The sequence below is a fragment of the Cygnus olor genome, chromosome 4, assembly GCF_009769625.2.
Source record: "Cygnus olor isolate bCygOlo1 chromosome 4, bCygOlo1.pri.v2, whole genome shotgun sequence".
NCBI classification, from domain to species: domain Eukaryota; kingdom Metazoa; phylum Chordata; class Aves; order Anseriformes; family Anatidae; genus Cygnus; species Cygnus olor.
The window spans coordinates 2,457,600-2,480,629 of record NC_049172.1 but is presented as its reverse complement, the minus strand read 5'-3'; the positions used below and the strand labels follow the sequence as shown (position 1 = coordinate 2,480,629).

Sequence of the window (23,030 nt, the reverse complement as noted above, 5' to 3'; positions counted from 1 at the left end):
TACAAGCAGCAGATGTTTTTTCTCCTCAGTGCAGTTTTCTTTAGCTCACATGCTAGAATGACCAGATAATGGGATGCTAGAATAATATTTTCTCTTCTTGAAAAAGCAAAATTGCCAAAGAAACAGGTTAAATAACCATCACATTTTCCAGATAAAATGACCTGCTTCCCCCCCACCCCCAGATACTCAATTCCATAAAAAAAAAAACACAAAGATTTTCTCTCTTGGTGATCACTACCCATCATGCCAATGCTCCCTTTTAACAAGGCCTCATCTATCTGAAACGTAGCCCATACTCACACACTGTAAAACAGAAGAGCCCTCAGGACACCAACAGATCCCAGTTGGCCACACATACTGTTTTGATATAATCAGGGATAGGTTAAAACAAATACAGAAAGAAGAATTAAAATTTAAGCAGCATGGATTTCTGTTAAGAATGGGCAAATGTGACCATGAAAGAAAACTGACCTTCAGAAAACACTGGCACATGCTAAGGCTAACTTTACAGTATTAGCGCAGACTTGAGTTCAAGGAATGAGTGTTAAATAAAAACACAGTAAATCTAAATTCAGAAACACACTGGTAGTTAGTTCTACAACTGTAAGAGTTCTGGTATAAGCATACAATTTGCAGTGTTACTAACTGCACGTTTAAGGTGCTTAAATGCTGTACCTGAAATTATTTTAGTCATAACATATGCAAGAATTGAAATATATCCAAACCTAAGCATGTAAAATTCACGTAAACATTTATTTTAAATAAGGCTTTTCTGACACTAACTACAAGATCTTTTCTAACACAGAAAAGGAAAATACTTCAAGGAAAAACAGGAAAAAGACAGGGTATAAAGTAATCAGATTACCTTGTAATGAGGTTATAAGGGCCCCACCTCATAGAGGTTTAGTAACAATTTCAATCCAAAACCAAACAAAAACCATAACAACAAAACACCAAACCTGGAAATGCCAAGCTCAGAGGACTACTTTATAAGCCTTTTCAAGCATGGGATACCTGCAAACCATGGTTCTCAAACTAGGAGCTATTTAACACCTTAACAAAATCAGTAGAATAAGTTTGCCCGAGAAGGATGTATGAATAGCACAGAATCTGAAACTATCTGTATCCTTTTATTACCTCACCAGAAGTTGCTAAGGATACAGGTACTAGACTAAACATGATCAGGTTACAGCACTTGAAGAAAATTATTGCCCATGAGTGCAATTTCCTGACTGCATGCAGTTAAGGCTGCCACAGTTGCAAAATAAAACACGTTACCTTAAACATCGTCTATTGAGGTTCTTAGACCAATGCCACATGCACAGCTTCTTCAGCATTCCTTCATACACTCTCTTCTTGGCACAGAAACAATCATTACATTAAGAACATGGAAAAAAAATACCATCAAAGACCTACCTAAAACATCAAATGCAAATGCACGTTTATTCTGCAAATATCTAAAATTCACATGGATAGTTTTATATAGCTACGTATCAGTGGCATGAAAACCTAGTGAACCTTCTGGGTAAAAACTAGCAGTAGAATTCCCAAAGGAGTTGACAAAGCCTGCTTAATAAACAATTTCTGCAGGTTGGTTTGTTTTACACACCTCCCTTGATTTTGGGGGCTGTTTTGAGTAAATTGGTAGGTGTTGTATATATTCTTATGCTGAAAATACACTAATACAACCAAAAAGAAACTTTTTTCCTTCCAGTCACAGCCCAGATTATTCAGTAACTGTGCTATGAAATACTGGATTCAGTTAGGTCAATTTTAGATAACTGACCTTCAGTGAGTTACTAAGACTTTCACATATAATGAAATTAGGTATATAGCTTTGCTCACATTCCCACAGTCCTGTTTTATACGCAGAATTTGCATGGTCTGCTCAATACTTAAGAGATGTAAAGAATATGGATCTGGTTCAATTCACTGTTTTGCTCTCAAGGTCTGGTAATATTAACAATTACTTGGTTACTAAAGGACTCAGTGCTAATTCTAAATCACCATAGGCTTGTTTCACAGCTCTGTTTTGTATTTCGATACTGCAATCAAGCTACTCTCCTTTTTTCCCCATCCGTAAAACTACGTCCTGTAGCTTGTAACATGTCCTACAAGGAAACATTAGTCTTTGTACAGATCTCTTTCCCTTCCTCCTCCTCTATAAGGATCATCTGGGACAGTGAGAATCTCAACAGACTAATCAAAACATTTTACCGAAAATAATGGGAGTTGGTTGTTTTGCTTTTTAATGTCTAGCATCATTATTATTAGATTTATTAGACAACAAACCCAATGTCAAGGGAATCACTCTTCTACTACTAGAAACTGAAATCAATTGACCTATAAATATTTACAAAAGCAAGTAAGCTTAATACTCCATCCATTTAAATACATACATCCCATATTAAAAATAAAAGTTATTCAAGCTTAAAAAAAAGCAAACAGCGTATCACTTTAATATCACTTTATGTGAAGCCTTCAAGTTTGTTATTACTAAATATTTTTTTGTTTGAAAACTTGTTTCATAGCTTTTAATAAAAAGACTTTTTCTGTATAGGAAAGTAAATGTGACATATGCAACCCAAGCACCGATGTCATGAATGCTTACACGTTAACAATATTATGTTAGTCTCACGTTGATCTCTATTGCTAAACACACACCCTGGTTCATTTACATAAAACTACCTTACTTACAAGATCAAATTGCAGAGCCTTGATACAATTACAATAAACATTTCTGTTCAAAAAAAAAAAATCACCACCACAGTTCAAACTTTTATAACCAGCTAACTAGCTCACTTGTCAGAAGCTCTAGGTATATTTTATGCTAGAGCTGGAACTGACACTAAGCGGCCAGCTCCCATGGGAAGTAGAGGGCAGTGAGGTGCCTCACTTGGCCCAATCTCTGCCAGCCCCGCTCTGAGCGAACACTCCAGCAGTGTTACTTCTAAGAAAATAATGGACATGCAATGCACTCAAAAAAAAAAAAAAGGAAAAAATCCCACCAAAACCCCACACCTTAAAATCCACACTGGGCTAATTAGGCATTTTTTACACACTACATTTTATTGACTGAACCATTCAACAATTAGCAACACTTTGAAATTAAGTTTCAATTTAGGGTGTGAATCAAGACAACTTTTTTCTTTAAAAAATAAAAACTATGCTGTCTTAAGTATATTTACAGAGTTTGTCTTCATGTTCTTCAGCTGTTATGTTAAACAGATGAGCATCTGTGGTTGCAGAAACAGAAGTCAACGCTCAACAAAAACTATTCCCAATTTAGCTTCATTTCATGTAGCTATTTTCATAGCAGTTTCCACTCGACCTTGCACAGAGGTGAAAGTAATGGCAGCCTGTAGAAAGCTATTGTGTCAGAAACTGAATAACATTTCTGTGATGGAAAGAACTAGTTTTTGACCTAGCTCTCAAATACTCATGATCTTGAGAAATAGCATAATTTTTTTTTTTTTTTTTTAAAGCATCTACCTACATCAATGCATATCAGTTACCTGTTGTGTACAGGAAGCCATTTAAAACATTCTGTGGATTTTCCAAGCAAGAATCAATGACTCCTGCAAGGGTCAATTCCTTAAAATGTAGAAAAAAGAAAATGTGAAATCTAGGGATTAGTGAAAAAGGAGATTTCCCACCAATTTCAAAGCAACTCTTGGTAACTGGTAAAAGGGGTGACAGAAAGCATGGTGATGAAAGGGAACACTGAAGTGAAATTGCTAAAAAAGTTCCTACAAATACAAATCTCTGAATCCACCTTAACATTCTGTATGCTCCATTACTAAGGTGAACAAGCACAACAACTGCAAAAAGAAGTACCACAATAACACACAGTAGGAACTGGATTAATCCAAAGACTGAAATCATAAGAAGTGGGAGAAAATTCAATAGCAAGAAGCTCAGACCATCAGTTCGTATTCTGGGGACTAAACATTGTGCTATTATGGGGAGCGCTCATCAGCTTCAGGGGAAAAGAGATGAACGACAAGGAATCCCTAAACCAGGAGAATGACGCAAAGCACCACCAAGGTACATCTGCCAAATGCATCTGTGAACACAAGTCCTGGCATTTACCAGACAAGATTCTCCCATGGAGATACAGGCGATTACTCAAGCCACTCATGAGACCTCACCTGAATACATACACGAAGTCAACTCCAACCCCCTGTTCCAAATATCCGTACACAGAAGTTAGCGTAGAACAGAGCACATGTAAAAAGAATGGCTCCGGAAATGGCAAGTCTATCCTACAGCAGGAAGCTAAAGCAAAGCGGCTGTTAAGGAAAGAAAGAATGGAAACAAGAGAGCCCTTCAGAAATACACAGATGAAAGATGAAGAATTCTCTGAAGGACAATATAGGCACAGACAACAAACACCATCCACGAATACATTTGAGCTATAAAAGACTTCTAACTGAAAGTTAGAAGTACTAAATTATCTCTTCAGCAAAGCAAAAAGGAATAAGCCCCTCAGCTCCCCAGTTGAGACAGAGCTTGATTACTTAATGAGATGGTTTACTCTGCTGAAAGACTCAACTTCACTTCAGATATCACTTCAATTCTATTCCTTGTTTTTTTTCCAGCCCCATGTGGTCTGATGCTCATGTTTTCTTATCCTGTAGAAGTCTGTGGAAAAAAGTGCTTTGAAAGTACAAGGTATCTGTTTTAGCTAGACTCAATCTGTCACTTGGAACAGGGAAAACAAAAACAGACCACCAATAAAAAAAAATCTGAAAAAAAAAAGTGGGACTTTCATTTGGAGTATTGCTAAATGACCAATTCCTACCATTCAAAACTTTCTTCCAGCCTCATTCAGTTTAAGCAAAAAGACAGTTGGGGATGGAGAAAAATCAATCATATTTATAGTGGATAAAATAGATGTTTTTTCCACTATTCTGTACTTGAAGGAGTGTGAAAGCTGTTGAGATCTAACAACTAAAAAGCCTCCCTCTGCCTGTTACAGATTAGAAAAACACTCGTTTTGTAGGTCCTTGTCCATGCCCCTGACGTCTTCCCCAAACCATCTCTGATACCTATTGAGCTTACCACTATTCGTACACAAGGCTAGCTGGGTTACCAACCTGACCCCCCAAAAATGTGAAAGGTTAATGCACATCTCCTAGGAAGACGGATGGAACACACATAAGCATCTTCTACTCTGGGAAAATGAATCTCATTAGCATACATGTTTTGATTAACATGACATTGAAAGCAATTTATTACTTAATTTAGATAGATAAATCATATTAGCCACAAATAAACAAAAATTTGAAGACATCTATTCTTACCCTCATTACAAGTAAAATTACATTAGTTAGTAAGTCTTTTAGCATGAAACATTTTCCTACAGCAAACAAGCTGCCTGGGTACACATAAGGTCTGCCAAGTTCTGCTGGATCTTTCTCTGCATCTAAAGTACACACCCCTGTACCACTGGCTTTTTTTTTTCTTCCTTTTCCCTTCCTTCTGGAGTGAGCAACAAGAAATGTTCTTAACGTGCTAAAATTTACTAATTATAAATGAGGAGTATCAGCAAGAGCACTGTGGAAAGATGCAGAAATTTAACAGAAAAAACTTTTTTTCCCCCTTCCCTTTTGGGATAGTGATACTAAAAAGAGCCTTGGAAAAAATGCTTTCTTATGTCATGATCAGAAGGGCATTGAATCCCATGTGCATACATCAATGCAATCCTAATCACTATTTCATAGCTGTCCATGCTGCATAAAGAAGGCATGTACTAATCAATCTACCTTACACCTGAGTTTCAGTTTTTAATTTTAAAAGCAGTATACACTGTACAAAAAGCACCAAGAATATGATATTTATATTTTCTAGGCTCTAGTGTTTCATAAATAACCGGAGCATATAGTTTTGAGGGCTGTTTTCTGCAATCTCTTTACATCTTGGAAGCGCTTAATATTTTTGACATCTTTCTATAAAAGAAGGTGGGAAAAAAAGTCTTTAACCCAGTTTTAAAAACCAACATTCAGCAGCACCCGGAGCTGCCCCAAGAGAAAGGCAAGGTCATCTGCCCTGTAGTTCAAAGTCTTCCCTGCAATGCAGCACCACAGCAACAGAACTCTGACAATGCTGCTTGATGTTTTAATTGAATATAAAATCTGTCTTCACGTACTGAAGGATATGAATATAATCAGCCAAATGAATATGGGTTTGCAAGAAACCTCTGAATTTGGTGACTATTTATTCTAGTGAGCAACAGCCTGTTAAAACCATTCTTACAGCGAGTCTCCCAAATCAAAACCATACCTAATCACTGGCTTGAAATCTGCTACGCAATACAAATAACTTCAAGGCCTCCCTTGACTGATTAAATCACAAACCTCTCTCTTCAAGAGGTTAAAATTTAAATGAAAGCTTAGGCTTGGCAAATCCCATCAGAATGTCAAATATGGATATTATGTAGGAACCCCATCTGTTCATGCAGCTACATGAATATGCAACGTGACTGTTGCTGCAACACTTGCATTCACATTGCGGAAAATTTACAAGTAAGCAGAAGCAGTTCCTGACTATAATTAAATCAGGAACAAAGTTCTGAAAACACATGCAATAGATTTCTTGCTACAAACACGAGCTTTGAACACTGCAGGTTTATGTTTCTCTTCCTCTCACGTGTTGAGATGATGAAACTTTGCAGCAGAGGTGTGTTATCCTTTCCACTTACACTGAGGGCTGTTAATCTTCCTCCCTGGACAAGGTACGCTGTTCTTTGCAGCACAGGGACAGGAAAACAAGGAGAAAACCACCTTCTGCCACATGACACAGAGCACTGCCCCTAATGCTGTACAAATCTAGGTGTGTGTCTTTAATGGTCTCCAAGGTAAGGAGAGCTGCTGGCCACCAGGCTGGATGAGTTGTTCTGAACACTGCCTGCAGCCAACACACAAAACAACCCTGAACCAACTTTCCTATCAGGGTTTGATATATTCTTCAGTCTATCTCGCACCTGCCAAAATTCACACACGTGCTCTCTCAATCCAGCAAGTATTCAGTTCACCCCATCTTTTTTTTTTTTTTGCTTATAGATCAGGTGCTGAAATTTTCAATTTTGCATCTAAAAATCTCTGACTAAGGATGTATAGTTCTACACTTATTTGCTTGTACGTAACTGCAGCCATCCTTTCAACTGCCCTGCCAACCACGTGTTGGCAGAATAAAAAGTGACACGAAGAGAGCATTTGGGATGAGGGGAAGGCTGTCCCCCTGACAACCCAATTGACTGATTTGGCTGTAACTGATCAAAAGAAACCACATGGCAAGTCATTAACTTTTTCAACAAGCGTGCTCTACATTCAAGGTGAAAGAGACTGCCAAAACATAAATTAATTCTGTTTTTATGGATGCCAGACATTTCTCTTGGAAAGCATCACAAAGATGTTAGCTTCTTGTAGCAGTATATAAACTCTTGGGTAGTTGTAAAAATAAAGAGTTGTAAGCATAAAAAGACGCCTCCTATAACAAGATGAAATGTTTCATCCTGACCAACAAATATCCACAGCAGCACGTTCCCATTATTAAATATATTGTTACTTTTTAATTATTTTTTTTAAGCCTGCATACCTTATTCTCCCAGCTTCCTGTGAAATACTTGCTACTTACAGCAGGTCAGGAATTCATGTAATAAACCCTACGTGAAATCATTAGACAGGAAAAGTTACTTTCTATTAAATACAACCAACCTAAACAAACAGCTGCACGGACTGATCTGTGATAGCTTGTTCGGCATATTAACTGCCATTCTCCAGACTTTAAAAACCTAATTACAAAAAGAAATACATGCTGTAGCACAATTTATGCTTCTCAAATTCCACTAAAGAGGCCCTGGATCAGGATAAAAGCTAAATCAGGTATAAGATATATTTGCAAATTTGATTAAATTCCTTCTCTTCCTGCTGTGTATTACTCTTGGCTATAGCTCATGTTTTTAACCTGTGGCATGTATAGAAGCAACATATTCAAAAGAAACTGAGTAAATTCTCACTTGAGCAGCATAAACCCAGCAGCTTCCAATCAAGTGCAACGGAAATTAATGGGGCTGCAAAACTTTAAGAGAAGTTTTACAATTCAAACAACCGAAACTCAGTGAATTTTACAAGCTGATAACAGAGAACTATACTGGATAACAGCACAACTACCTCTCCTGGAAGAAAATACCAAAACCACATCACACAGATTCTCCACTCTCTCCAATAACCATGCACAAGACATTTCTCATAATGCTAGGATTAAACAGTGAAGGAGTTTGCACAAACATGCACATGAAGACATACACAGAACTCTACACATAGAGGAATAAACAGACAGATTGGATTCCTGTGTCTCTCCAAGACATAGCAGATGTTTCTTCAAATTCAAGGCATAATTCTTTTTAATAAACAATTTAACAAAAGGAGCTCCTATCTTTAAGTTTGTTTTTTGTTCTCTATTAAATTTTTCAATCAACAGGTAAGTTATGCTTTTCAGATAACATTTTAAAATCCCCACATTATCCTTACAAAGCGTTTGACAAATGTGCAATAAACTTATCTGAAGGAGGAAGCTGTACCCTGACATAGATAAACCCACTGAAACACTGTGGCCTACGTTTCTAAAGAGGTCAAATGAAGGACACTGACATGAAAAGCAGTATCTTGGCAGTATTTACATTTCTAAAGCAAAATATTTGAAATTCTGTCTCAGATCTTCCAGAAACCAGCATATTTCTAAGTTGCTGTCAATAACGACAGATGTAAGTCACTTAAATACCTCAGCTGACCTGTGGTTTCCAATTGCAGTACACATAAACCAACGTTTTCTACGTACAATCTTATTTGCAAACAAACAGAACAATAAAGGTGAAGTGTTTACCATTCTGCTTATTTCCTCGTTTTCATCTTTGACCAAAATATTTAATTTGGAAGTACAATTTGGAGAAAAGTCACAAAACACTTCCAGAGAATACAGTTTCTCTCAGACCAGGAGAAAGGAGAAAAAAAAAAAGATGAAAAAACCCCACACCCCAGAACTACTCAGGTTTCAAAATCTGAACGGAGGTACGGTAGCTGAGTGAAGGCATTCAGTCCATATTTTCCCCCTATGTCTAGCTCTCCTCCATCTCCTAACAAAAGGAACGAGAAGCAGTTCTGAAAGTGCAGCTATTCAGACACGCAGTTAAATCTTTAGTTTGCAGTAAATGAACATACAAAGTAGAGGCACACGTCAGTGCCAGAATTGACAACTTTTAACAGAAAATGGGATGAAAGAGGTAGCCAAATAAATTCCAGAGAAATCCTTCGTTATTAACATTTCAGTGGAAGAGATCTAAAAGCAGAGAGAGGGTCCAGGCCAAAGCAGTGATGAAACACAATGAAAGAAAATGGGAAGCTCCCAAGAGGGCAGATGCATTCAGCTGATTCATAATTATAGGCATGTTTAATAATCTTGTGAGTTGGAACAGAAAAAACTCTCCTTTTTTTCTTCCCTATTGAGCTTGGTCAAACTCTTGATAGATGATGCCAATGCCTTTAACTCCCTCTGCTTCCCCCCGAGTTATTTTACATATTGGGTTTGTATCATGTTTCCATTGCAGTCAATAGCTAACCTAAAAATTGAAACGCGTGAAAGTGATCTGTAAACATTGTTTTTAGAGTTTCACTTCAAATTGCAAAGCTGCATGTTGAGGACATTTCTGTAACGTGTGCGAGGAGAACAGCACTATAGCGTACTAGAACTCCCCCCCTCTCACCCCACCTCCCTACACCTGGGAGTCTTTTAAAGTACACACTGCAGTTTTCACCTTTTTGAGTACATACCTCCCAGTATGAACAGCAGCAACAAGCTGTAAGGTTAACAAGAGCGATACATGCATCTTTAAGTTCTAATGCAATTTATTTAAAGCCCATCAGCGTATGAGCTATAAAAAGAATCTCCTTTCCTGAGAGAGAGAAAATGAATGCTTTGCAAAGAAAAAGAGAATTGATATTATAGAAATTATATATTTGCTATGGGTAATTTATCTATCAACTACCAGAAAAAATTAATTTGAAATCTAGAGTAAACTGTTAGAATAATTTTCTACCAACTAACACTCATCACAATTAATTCCAAGTCCTCATTTGTATCAGTATTTGAAAGCTCTTCAGATTTCCACTAAAAGCAAGAAATAGCAAAAGCTCCAGACCTTTAAAACAGAATACCTGTTTAACAACAAGAGAGCCACTAGACTGGTACATTACTGTAATCCACAATTGAAACAAATACTTGCAGGTAAACACATAAATGTATCCACATTAAGTCAAAAGATCTATGTCAGACTGAAAAGAACGTGGTGACTAAGCTGAAAGATGGAAAGAGCACCAGCACTAACAAAAGGCAACAGCATCAGTAGGTAAGACTTAGATACTATGGAAAAGCATGTAAAACGTACTTTTAATATGTGGAGGAAAGCGACCATACAGCTACTTGACATGCAATTAACCTGACAGACTGGAATTCTTGCTCTCACAAAGCTGAAATGTGCTTCACAGGCAACCAAATACCCTCAAGGAGCGTACTGTATGTGTGGGAATAACTTCAAGTGTACTTCAGAACGGAAATTAGCATTAAAAAAAATACATGTGTTATAATAAACTTGCACAGGTAAATGCTTCAGAGATTAAGATCTTTAGCTAGATTAGGAATCTTTGCTGGCTTATGCAAAACTACCTTCTTCTGCTGTAGAGCACAGGCAGCCTTAATACATCTTGCCTTCTCCTTAATACATCTTGCCTTCTGTACAAGATCTGGCACTGCCTAACACAGTACCTGACTGACTCCATGAAATGTTAGTCTACTGACACAACAAAAACGTTTTTCTCTCTGTATCACAAAAAAACATGCTGAAAAATACTACCCTGTGTATTTCATATGCCATTCACTTCCCCCATGTATTTTAAATCTCTTTAGGGATCATGAGGTGCTCTACTTGGACTGCTTTAGACACCGAAATACTCTTCCTACAGCAAAATTAGTCAGTACTGCCACTAAAATACTCTTCCGAAACAAAGGGGACCGTGTGTGTGTGGTCTTCAGCCTCCTCACCCATGAGAGCTTGTTGCAAGGAAGTGCAATTGTCACTGTTTTTTTTTTTGGTCACAAATTGTCACAAAGGAGGTCACCTTCGGCTACGCCTTGCATACGCAGCCACCAGCTTAAAGCAAACACTCTCTTCTTTGACTAACAAGAAGATGCTGAAACGATTTGGGAAGTTTCCTACCAAGAAGGAATAACCATAAATAACCAGCAAAGCCTCCAAGGCTTATAGCTCAAAAGCTCACTGGAGCTAATGGAAAGACTGGTCCCTGAAAGATCAGGAGAGCAGCGGACAAAAAGGGATAACCTCTGGCTGATTCCTACACTGCTCTTACTAATGCGTATGTCCATCAACAAAGTGGCTCACATTTCTGCTGCAGCCATCCAAGAGCTGGTGTGTCTAAGCAGTATTTACAGAAGCACCCTAGAAAAGAAAATCACCCACTTCTCACAGATGCCATCAGATTGCCATCAAAGGCACGGGGCTTTTGGCCACTACAAAGCAAATCTGAAGACGAGCAGTGGCAAAATTACAGCCACTCAAAATACATTAGTAACTGACCTTTTCAAGTCTGATTAGAGAAACAAACACTTTGGGAATTTTTTTTCCAGTCAGAAGAAGAGATTCAAACATGTTAAGAAAATGGGTCTGTTCATGAAATTTATTTGGATCAAAGCCAAAAGACACTCTCTCAAAAAAAAGATAAAAGGTGTACAGATAATAACAAAAAATAAGAGTATTATTTTGCATTTTGTCCACATAGGGAAAAAGTCACCTCGCAGTTCACTTTTATCTACATTGCTGTTTTTCTTGTGTAGAAAGCAAAAAGAAGCCTAAAACAACACAATTAAGAAACTGAGTCATAAGATAATTCCCATGACTTCATCAGCCAAAACGATAACAAACCCAGAACCGGCATACATTCTTCACCCTATTCCAAGTTTTCTGTGTGCTTGCTCGCTACTGCACTTAATTTTACAAAGATATCACAGAATCACAGAATCGTCTAGGTTGGAAGAGACCTCCAAGATCATCTAGTCCAACCTCTGTCCTAACACTAACAAGACCTCCACTAAACCATATCACTAAGGACTACATCTAAACGTCTTTTAAAGACCTCCAGGGATGGCGACTCAACCACTTCCCTGGGCAGCCCATTCCAATGCCTAACAACCCTTTCAGTAAAGAAGTTCTTCCTAATATCCAACCTAAACCTCCCCTGGCACAACTTTAGCCCATTCCCCCTCGTCCTGTCACCAGGCACATGGGAGAATAGACCAACCCCCACCTCTCTACAGCCTCCTTTAAGGTACCTATAGAGAGCGATGAGGTCTCCCCTGAGCCTCCTCTTCTCCAGGCTAAACAACATATGCTACGTAACTTCCCCAAACACACTTTTCAAAATCAGCAGCATAATTAAATCATGCAATCTTGTCTTGAACATACCCTATTGATACAAAACTAGCTGTTGATATTCTAACATGAATTTAATACTTAAGTTGACTCAGCAAATGTAAAGAAAAACTCAGAACACAGCAGGTGTAAGTAACTGATCATCAATTTAAAAGCACAGAAGTTACTTCTGCAAAAACAGGGGGCATAGCTTCCTTTTCCCTTCAAATTAAAACGAAAGCCTGCACCTCTGTATGCAATTACTCTGAAGTTTCCCTGTAGGTATGCAAGGAAACAGAAGAGAACACACCTTCACTGGCATAAGTCTACGATGAGCTCAGTTCCTGTTTAGGAGGACTACTAGTGGAAGGATACAACTAGATCTCTAAGAACATTTGTGGCTGGGGTGAAGGAGTATTAGGGAAAAATATATTTTTATGACTGGGCTTTCTCCCATTAAATCATTTTTAATCTCAAAACCACATGAAGTTTTCCCTAGTCTTGACTCCCCCGTATCACACATTGAAATGGCTTTTCTTCAATCTTGCAAGCGAGAAGGCTCAAACTTTGCATTGTGCTCCGAGGAGTTTCACAGAACCAGGCCTGTACACTGGATGCACATTTTCAAGCTAAGAACCTCCAACTCCATTCACAGATGAAGCTCACCCAATGAACTGTTTAGATTTACATTATAATCTGTATTTCGACTAAGAAGTATGAAACGAAAATGAACTGCTACCTCATCGTAAAGCAATTCAGATGGGAACAGAATGAAACTTACAATTTAGATAGTAGGTGAAATGTAACATAAGTTGAAAGCTGCATAGCTGTTACCAGCTGTGGCAAGGTATCACAGTTAGAGGCTTATTAATGTTGGGAGTTTTTGCACTGTAAGTGATCACCTTCTGCAACTGAAGAACTGCCTACTAGGAATCTGAAGACTTCTGCACGAAGCTTGTTCTTCAAAAGGTGCTTAGCAGATGTCTCAACAAAGTAAATGAATAATTATATTAAAAAAAAAAAAGATTCCAGAAATATGTGAAACAAAGATGGGAATGGATTCACTGTATTCATGGACTTGGCATCACGTGTTCAGAGAGGAAAGGATATTTCACAGTCCAGTTATCAATCTTTAAAGTATAACCCCTTCCTTTACGGGCTTACACGTTAAACCTGTAGAAAAATCTCTGCTTGAGTTGTGCCTCATTCCATCTTACCAGCTAAATTCTCACCAACTTGCTTCCACTCATGAATGGATTACACCAAGGACCAACTTTGTCCTGCCTGAACAGTCAGAGAAGTACAAAAATTGAAACTTGAGAAGTAGTACGTTCCAAATGATGAATTCAAAGGTAGACTTAACATTTATATTAATTTAGCCTAGCTTTCAAGATTTTATCCCACTAGACACAAAAACTACGGCACATGAGTAATCTGGGGCTTATCTTGCTACAGCTTCTCATATTGAAAGAGACCTTGATCTATAAAATCATACAGACCACAGAGATATATTTTAAGCATCAAAATTCAACAAATCATGCTATTGTTCTGACAAAAGAAAAAGGTTAATTTGTTTCAAGCAAAACTCTGAAAATACCTGATCTCAAATATCAGTACTTTCTTAACCTCTCTCCTTTAAAATCTGTAACTCTACAAAGAAGTATTCTCAATTTAAGTTTGAAAAATAACAGAAAACAAATCTGAAGACTAAAATTCAGCAAAAGGTAAAAAGGAAGTTTTCTCATCCCTTTCGTCAGCTGAAAATAAGAGCATTAACGTGATGCTGAAAGATCCCCTGCGCATGCTGTTACCAGCACATGCCACAGTGTCATAGGTGGTACTTTATGTGTAAATCTAATGAATTAATTCAGGCTGCTGTTTACCTGCAATGACTCCTTTGTGTCAAAAGCAAACCAGACCATAAACATAGGTTTACACGGTGCCATTGCTTGCTTATTCACTTCCATGTTCTTTACCACACCACAAATTCATATCAAAACATAGATAACGTTAACAGAGAATAATCCATAATCCCTGACATCCTGGTACAATCACTTTGACGTGGATTTAACAAGGAATTGACATATCACAACTGAGGCTTGCTTTCAACAGCAACAACCCACAATACACATGTAATTCCCCAAGTATATCACAAAGACTTATGCACTGACACTGAAAATATATAGGAAACATACACGTTATGGGGAAAGTACAAACATGTGGTGTAGCAGGCATTACTGTTGGGTTGTAACAGTAAAACATTGTATCACTTAATCAGAATGAGTTGGGTTCACAAAGGGTTATTTCATAAAATGGTGATTTCCTTCCTATAGCATCTCATCACAAAGTTTAGTACATGGTAGTAGATTACACTTTTCCTCCTGGATTCAGATAGGCCTTGATTTTCATGTTTAAATGCAATGGAAGCACTGAATTCAGTAGAGCTTTGACATACATTTAAAATAAAAGCTGTAATGGAAACTTATTATTTCCCCCCCAAAAAAAGTCAGTTCGCAAAATGCTTCCAGACTGATGTTCAAGCTATTTACATATAAAAAAAAGGAAGGAGTGCATTACTTTCAATTGCTTGAGAATTTGTACAGCTTTCCATTAAACACTTTACAGCAACAACCGCACACCTCCAGCGTCAATCCACAAAACGTTTAATATTAAAAGCCAAACCACAGTCTTACAGGGGATGAAAAAAGGCATGTTATGAAAATTAATAACTTTAATTATCATGATTTGGTTCGGTTTTAGCGCTTCCCACAAGAATGCACAAAACGGGGAGGAGGCACCATAAACGCTCGGTTAAAATATACCCACCCCTAGCCGAGAGCTTTTTGGTGTTGATGATTTTGGCAGCATACTCTTGTCCTGTCGTAATTTTCATACATCTCCTCACGACCGAGAACGCCCCTCTGCAAACCAAGAAGCAGACAAAGTGTCAGCGGCACCGAAGAGGAGGGCTCCCTGCGGATACGATGGCAGAAGCGTTCTCACAGATTTCAGCGAGTGGTGTGACGCCGAAAATTAAAAAAAATAAGAAATAAATAAGAAAAGACAGAGAAGGGAGGCGTTTTGAGGCGTCGCTTGATATCGATTTTATTCACCACAACGGCAAACTCGGGTCGGAGAGGCGCGGCGGGGCGGCAGCCACGTCCACAGCCGGCGGGGCCGCCACACAGCGGGGGCTGCCCGGTGCCGGTCCCCGTCCCCGTCCCCATCCCGGTGCAGGTCCCGGTCCCCCACCACGGTCCTCCCCCGTCTCCCCCCCCCCCCAGCCGGCCGCCAACATGGCGCTGGCGGCCCCCCGCCGCTCGTTAATGGCCCCCGCAGCCCTCAACCGACGGCCGAGGAGGAGCGGGGCGTACCCCGAGGCACCCCCCGGGGCTCCCGGCCGCCTTACCCGCCGTGCCCCCCGTTTCCCCGTGCTTACTTCCCGAGCTCCTCGAAGAGCTGGTACTCGTCGGTGAACCTGGTGCAGGTGGCGGTTGAGGCCATCATGAGGGCGGGCGGCCGGCCGCCGGTGCCTCCGGCGGCCAGGGGCGGCGGAGGGGCTGCGCGCTGGGGCAGGGCTGGGCTGGGCGAGGCGAGGCGAGGCGAGGCTCCGCCGGCTTCTCCTCCTCCTCCTCCTCCTCCTCCCCGTGACGGGGCTGCCTCGGCGCTCTCCCCGCCGCCCGCCGGCTCGTCCTCCCGCCGCGGCTCTCCCCTCCCCTCTCTCCCACCCCCTAGGAAAAGAATAAATAAATAAAAAATATATCCATGCAGAGGAGGCACCCCGAAACGGAAAGCAAAACCGGGGCTGCGGGAAGCGGCGGCGCCGCCGTCCCGCTCTCCCGGTGCCGTGCCTCCCCCTAGCGACCTGAGCCCGCCGCCTGTGCCCGCCCCGTCGCGGCTCTCTGCTGCCGCCTCGCCGCCGATTCTCCCCCCCCGTGAGCCGCGGTCCCGTCGGGGACGCTGTGGTGATGGCGAAGCGGGGAAGAGCGGGAGGGGGGGGCGGGGGACTCCTGCACAGCGGCGGGCGGCGCTGCGCGCCCTGAGGAAACGGATGCACCTGCGGCCCGCTCCGCCGCGGCCGCCTGACGTCAAGCACCGCCCCGCCTCACGGCCGCCGCACCGGCAGGGCGGGGGAGGCGGCGGTTGGGGCGGGGAGGGCGCCGGGCGCCGCGCGGCACGTGCGGGACGGCGCCGCTCAACGGCCGCCGCCTCGCGTCGCCTCAAGGGCGCCAGTGGGGATCCCTGACGAGAGCGAGCCCCCGGGGTGTCCCCGATGTGCGCCGTTTCGAAGCCCGGGGGTGTAATTCTCCTCACGTTCCCGAAATACATGCTGGGGAATAAAGCTTTTACACACGAGGTGGTTTTTTTGAAGTGATATGTGTGCATGTTGGTGTTCATCTTATCCTGACGGTTTCCTTTTCTAAAATATTTAATGCTGAAGTAACGATGGCGGGTGAAGAAACGCCTCTTCGAACTATAACCTTCTAGCCCCAAATCCCATCTCCCGACTTTCAAATTTTTACCACTTTAACAAAACACCCTCCAAATATAGCTACTTTTGCATGTGCCACCAATGCAGAAATTAATAACCCTGATTGTGTCTCTGGTCTAGCCTCTGCCAGTGATTATTTCCCCCGTTTTGCACAACTCATACCATTTTGTGGGTATTCCTTTCCGATATCCTCAGCGGTGGCGAGCTAAGTAACGAATTAAATTAACATCTGCACAGCGCTTTAAACATTCAAAGCACCGAATATGTCAGCTCGCATTACAGCCAGAGCTGCGCTATGAAACGCAGCCTGTAGCACGTGTCTAGAGCACCGAAATCCTTGTGTTGATGCGCGAGAAGCCCCACATTGGAAATAGAGCCATGAAATAAATCCACGCAGGTCTCTCCCAAGTTCCCGAGATCTCAGAATCGAGACCTCATAGGAAGCGTTAAAAATCCGCCAGCTCTTCCCTGAGCTAATGTGCACGCAACGTGAGTGCATGAGCCTGCGCGTGAGGGCGGTTTTCCTCCCAGCGAGGCAGCCGTACCTCACAGAAATAGCCGGCTTTCATGGTGTAAAGGGGGCCATGGAGGGAGGCTTTGAGACATTTGAGCACGCACAAAACATTTACTGCCCGGTTCCTCTCCATGGGACCGTTATGTGCAGCAATGTGAGAGCAAAAAGACCAGAGGATGTTTCAATTCAGACCAGCAATTTACATTGGAGCAAGAATGAAACTACTCTCACATCAGTGAAGGGAATGTGCATAAAAAAAGCATACAGAACAGTAGACTATTTCCTAGTCTCCTCTAACAAAATTATAACACGAGTTGTGCATAATTTTGTATAAATCTGCATAAATAACACAATCAGCAGTACTTAAACCCCTGAGTTGTCTGACGATTGTAAGTATTTACATTACAGGGGCATGTCTGGCAGGTTGCTTATCTCTGTATTTGTAGACATGCAAAAATTAAACATATTCCCCTGTCCTATCTCATTTTTTTGTAATAGTGCATTCTGACAACAAGCATTTGGTCAAAGTATTTCTTATGACTGTGCCATACATTTAAGTTATCAAAAAACATTCAGTAGAAATTATTAAAGTCCATTCACTTTCTTTTCTTGCCACTGTTTTGTTTAGCAATGACATTACAAGAATGCATGGTCCCAAGTGAGATTCAAACAAAAATTCCATTTATATTTTTTCCCACCTTCCCAATCTGGGAAAAAAAGAAAAAAAAAAAAAAGGAGGAGGCCAAGGAGTCCTAACAGAAATATCAAGCATGAAATTTATTATAGGAATTCAGGAAAGAAAATAATTGTTTACAAGATCAGTGTCATAGGACTTGGAGATTTTCCATAGGGACAGATACCTAGGGAAATGATGAATAGCTTGGAAACACTCCGTGGGTAGGCTTTCTTCTTGTTGCAACAATCCTCTCTCAAATGCAGCTCACTCTTGAGCTGAGGTAGAACTGGAGCTTGTAGCTGCCATTTAAGTACTCCATAAATTCTCCAAATTATTCGTGAGCAGGCCAAAGCCTCCACAATGGCAGCCAAGAACCTGGCCCTCTAGGTTAAATTCCAAACCCTGGTTCAAGGTTCAGGTTTCCATTGAGACCACAGAAACAGTTAATCTGTGGTTAATCTCATGGATGCAGAAAGTCAGATCTCAATAATGAACCAAAAAAGGCTTTAAAAAATCCCAGAGTGTGTTTCTCTTCTCCAGAAAAAAAAAAAAAAAAAAAAAAAAAAAAAGAGAGAACTGTAAATAGTTGAAGTCTATAAGAAACTGAATAGCTGTTCCTCTAAAGTTTCTAAGTTTAACAAAATGTTATAGCTTCAGTTAAATGTTATTTAACTTCAGAATCTGAAACAACATATATGGTAGCAAAGGAAATTGTATTTATTTTTAAAGTATGCTATTCAGCAAGGTCTTTCCTTTATATGGCTTCATTTTTAGACAGCCAAAGTGAGGTTTTCATTTTATTTCCGATCTTGCAAATACAGATTTTCAATTTGCTTATGTTTTGAAGGAGTCAGAGAGCTTTTGAAAGGTCATTTCTGTAGCCTGCTCATTATGAGCAGCGCTAGAAATATTGTATATATAGTTCGTGAACAAATTCAGCAGCCATTTACAGCAGAGATCTAGACAGAAAATGGGCTCAAAACCTCACTAATCTTAGGTTTAGAGAAATACCTGTTTTATGACCAGATGATTGTGAACTGCTAGCAGCCCTTGGTCCTTCCCAAGGTTTCATGTATTCTTGTGGCAAGGCTTTACTTTACTTTACTGCCTTGGGCGACAGACTGAAAACACTGAAGCAGTTACAGGTACATTATTGCAGTAAAGCTGAAGAACTGTAATTTGATCAATAGAGTATCCGTATCTTGTTGAACTGAAGTGTGATCCAGACTGACAGAAGTCGCTGATTAGTGAGCAATCACCTCCTTACTAGCACATGAAAAGTATCGTTGCTTTGCACCATTCTAGAGAGGCTTGCGTTGATAATGTGTGACACCCATCTGAGAGGACCAAGAAGGTGCTTGTGGGCTGCATCTCACGAGGGAGGAGGAGGTGAAGGAAGCTGAGATCTGTGGAACAAAGCAGCAAAGCTAAACATTTCCGCTAACGTGATCAGCAGGGAGAGGCAGTGGGTAGGAGCACAGTGGGAAAGTCAGAGGAGAGGTACTGAATTAGAAACAAAAAAGGAAGAGAAAGTGCTGCTTGTGAGAGAGAGGAAGGGAAAGATGTTAGACAGCAGAGAGAAAGGGGAAATCAGACCAGGGGAGCTGAGGCTGATGGAGTTACATTGCTTGTGTAGCGAGAGATGAGAAGAAAGAGAGTAAATGAGTTTTATAATAGGAGTGGAGAATCACAGAAACATAACAAAAGGAAGAAGACAGGGAGTAGAGAGAGAAAAGGTTGGGTTTTCTTTTGTTTGCTTGTTTTCTTAAGGAAGGGCTAAGTAAAAGGAAATTGAAAGAAAGTAAAACAGTTGTTAGAGTCAGGAACTAAAATAATCGATGTGAAAGTGGACAGGAAAATGAATATGCAAAGACAGTGGGAAAAATGGAGAGAGGTTAATCAAAAGGTTACACAAATGCACGTAAACAGGTGTAAGAACAGAAGAAAGGATCAATAGTAAGAAATCACACAGGGTAAGGTACTTGGGTTTGCAGCTCATTGCAATAGTTTTGTATTCCATTAGCTATTGAAGAACCGTTTCTACCAACTCTGAAAAGGGTGCACTGCTGCCTTTTCACCTTTGCATCTGGGTATGAAATCATCCTGCTTTCCCTCCATGACTAATTGCAGACAATGCTGGGAGATGTGCTCTGAGGCAGCTGAAGGGGAGAGAGAGCTCCCCATCGGAAGAAAATGCAGTTTCTTCCCAAAGAGCTCTGCTCTGGGGTTTCAGCTCAAAGCCAAGGCTCAGCTTTCCGTAACGACCCCTTAATAAGAGATTGCACATGAAGCTGTTTTGTAATCATGGACCTCAGTGCTTTTACATGCTGCAGAAAGACTGATTTGGAACAGGAGGCACGCAGCAACTGGGACATTCAGTTGCTCTTTCTGCCGTGAGACTGGCCTCAAGTCCAGTAGACCGGAGTGAACCAGAGGCAACAGATGTCAGGTCAGCACTAAATTATGTCGTGCCACATGCTGTACCTCCCTTGTTTCCTCTTTGGAGCTGTTGCACTTCCCTAAATAATGTTTTCAGCGGGCAGTACCACTGGTAACGTCACCTGGTCTGTATGGCAAGCTCACTCATTGCAGCCTACACACTATCATTTCCATGCACTGATGAGGGTCCAAGCTGTGTCCTCATGTATTCACCTAGTGGATTCACCTAGGAGCAGCTCCCACCCAAATGCCTGCTGGTCAAAAGCCCCAAGCGCTGAGTCCAGAAGCTGAGGGCCAGTCCTACACATCCCAGGTCTCCAGCGAGTTGTAAAGAGCCGAGATGGAGCCACTGAGAGACCTGATCTAGGGCTTGTTTTCTTTCCAGGGGAAGCTCTCTTGCTCAACCCCTTGCTGCTGCTGTTCCACCATGTGTGCGTAAGCACTCAGGGAAGTAGATCCTTGAAGGTTCCCGAAAGAAAATTAATTATTTACCCATTATTTACACTCCTGGCAAGTACCTTACTACCTGATTATGGCAGCGTGCATGCTCTCTCTTATTCTCCTGCTGGAGTGTTCTTGCATAGGATTAATTTACTCTTCAGTGAACCAGAAAGATGTTGGCAGAATAACTGATTTGATAGCTCGGTGATTCTGTCATGCTCTTGGTATGCAGGGGACCAAGACTTTTCTCTGGCCTAAAAAAGCATTACTTCTGACGGATTAGGAGACATTGCTGGCCATTTACCTTCTACCCCTAGAAGCACTAAAGGGAGAACTAGGTGAAAAATTAATGTTTTTTTCTTCCTCCTCCTCTTCTTCTCCTTCTTCTCCTCCTCCTTTCTCTGTCAAGGACAAAAAACACAGGCTTAGCAAAAATGAAATGTTTTAATTTCTTTCCATCAGAAAAGGAAAAAAATGCTCTAATAAGATACGTTTCATCTCAGAATTTTAACTAATGTTTTTCTTTTTTTGAGGGTATTTTTAATTAAAAATGTTCCTTTAAAATAATGCTTTCAAAGAGGGTTGTTTCTCTTAAATTCACTTCCATTTTGAGCTGAGTATTTTTTACAAACAGCTAGCAAATAAAATATTATTTATACTGCTTTTCTTACAAGCAAACAGCAGACAGCAATGCTCCAAGAATTATACCTTTTGCCACTGAATTGCATGGCATTGATTTGAATGATAGATACTTGGGAAAAAAAAAAAAAAAAGGATGCTACAAGCTGTGGATGAATTAGTCAACAGAGCAAGGACTGGAAGGTGAGAGGGAAGAGCAGAACACAGGAGAGCATGCAGAAGGTTGTTTTATCATACACTTAATGACTGAGACTGTGTCAACAGGATGCCAAGTCAGGAATTCAGATCAAGTGACAAAGTCAGCAAACACCACTGCTCTAAGCAGGAACATTTTGAATCCTCAGATCTAACTAGAAAAGACCAGTGATTTATAGACAGGGTCCAGAATGCTTCAGTAAAGGTATTCTAAGCTGTAATGCTCATGAACATTGCTGCATAGTTACAATATATTTTTGTAAAAGAGGAAGGGATACATCTCAGAACTGAGCCATTTAGCAGCTGGATTATTATTTTCATCATCAGTTACATTCCTCTGTAGGCAAATCACCTTTCCCTTCTGAATTGAATAAGGACTTAGCCTAATACCTACTAAATTTAATAGGTTTCTTTTCCCTGTTTTCAGTGGATCACCTGGTGAGCATGGTAAAGATAACAGCCTGGACATGTTGAGCTATAAATATTCTTAAGCAGCCAGGCTAACTTCCAGTCTGCCAAGATTACTGCTGAATCTCAAAAGTCATTTAGTAGCAGAAGACAGAAAGGATTTCTCCAGACCGCACTTCTCTTCTGGGCACGAGAGCCACAAAAGCACCCGGACCGACTTATGCGAGACCTCACTAGACTGCAGACTGCTTACACATATGTGCTACATACAAGATCTAGGAGCTGATATCCCAATAAGGATATATCAGGGTGTGTGTGCACACATATGCACACTATTATGGTGTTGTTAGAGGGTACAGTGAGGAACGGATAAGCACAAAAAAGAAATAAAATAATTTTTTTCAGACATCAAAAATAGCTTTGATGTTAATTTCAAGAATTAAATTTGAATGATTCCAAGATGCTGCTTAAGTGGCCTGGATTTTTGTCCCAATCAGCTGGCTAACATTATAGTTTATATATAATAACTTTCAGACTTTGCTGAGAGCTTCCAACATTAACAAAAAAATGCTCTGGTCTGAAACATACATGTGACAAATACAGAAGTATCTGTTACAAATTTCCCTGAAACAAAGATAAACCCAGACCTTATTAAATTCCTCCCCATTCCTCTTTGAGAAGGAGTGGTAAAGAGGTCTACCGTGTAGAAGAGCCAGCTCTGGGAAGATGTCAGGGAGATCCATCA

General features: G+C 40.7%; 1 protein-coding gene and 2 long non-coding RNA genes across 30 annotated transcripts in view; all 3 read right to left on the bottom strand.

Moving 5' to 3' along the window:
- Positions 1-16,460, bottom strand: part of CAMK2D (calcium/calmodulin dependent protein kinase II delta) — a 167,740-nt gene extending 151,280 nt beyond the window's left edge. For 4 of the 28 annotated variants that reach the window (XM_040554679.1, XM_040554662.1, XM_040554668.1 and 1 more), the window contains exons 1-2: positions 15,921-16,453; positions 15,308-15,402 (exon numbers count right to left, since the gene is read on the bottom strand). In XM_040554679.1, the coding sequence (XP_040410613.1) occupies positions 15,308-15,402; positions 15,921-15,988 (163 nt within the window). In that variant the 5' untranslated portion in view covers positions 15,989-16,453. Of the gene's footprint in view, positions 1-15,307; positions 15,403-15,920 lie in introns of all 28 variants that reach the window. The other 24 variants (XM_040554676.1, XM_040554683.1, XM_040554671.1 and 21 more) reach the window with 12 other exon arrangements.
- On the bottom strand, positions 13,430-15,300 carry LOC121069030. Its single transcript, XR_005819210.1, has 2 exons — positions 13,699-15,300; positions 13,430-13,668 (listed from the first exon to the last, which is right to left on the bottom strand). It is a non-coding gene; the product is annotated as an uncharacterized LOC121069030 (long non-coding RNA).
- A 1,152-nt stretch (positions 16,461-17,612) lies between the features above and the next one.
- LOC121069023 overlaps positions 17,613-23,030 on the bottom strand; it is a 28,196-nt gene continuing 22,778 nt past the window's right edge. Inside the window, exons 8-9 of the long non-coding RNA XR_005819198.1 lie at positions 21,348-21,444; positions 17,613-19,569 (exon numbers count right to left, since the gene is read on the bottom strand). This is a non-coding gene — a long non-coding RNA (uncharacterized LOC121069023). The remainder of the gene's footprint in view (positions 19,570-21,347; positions 21,445-23,030) is intronic.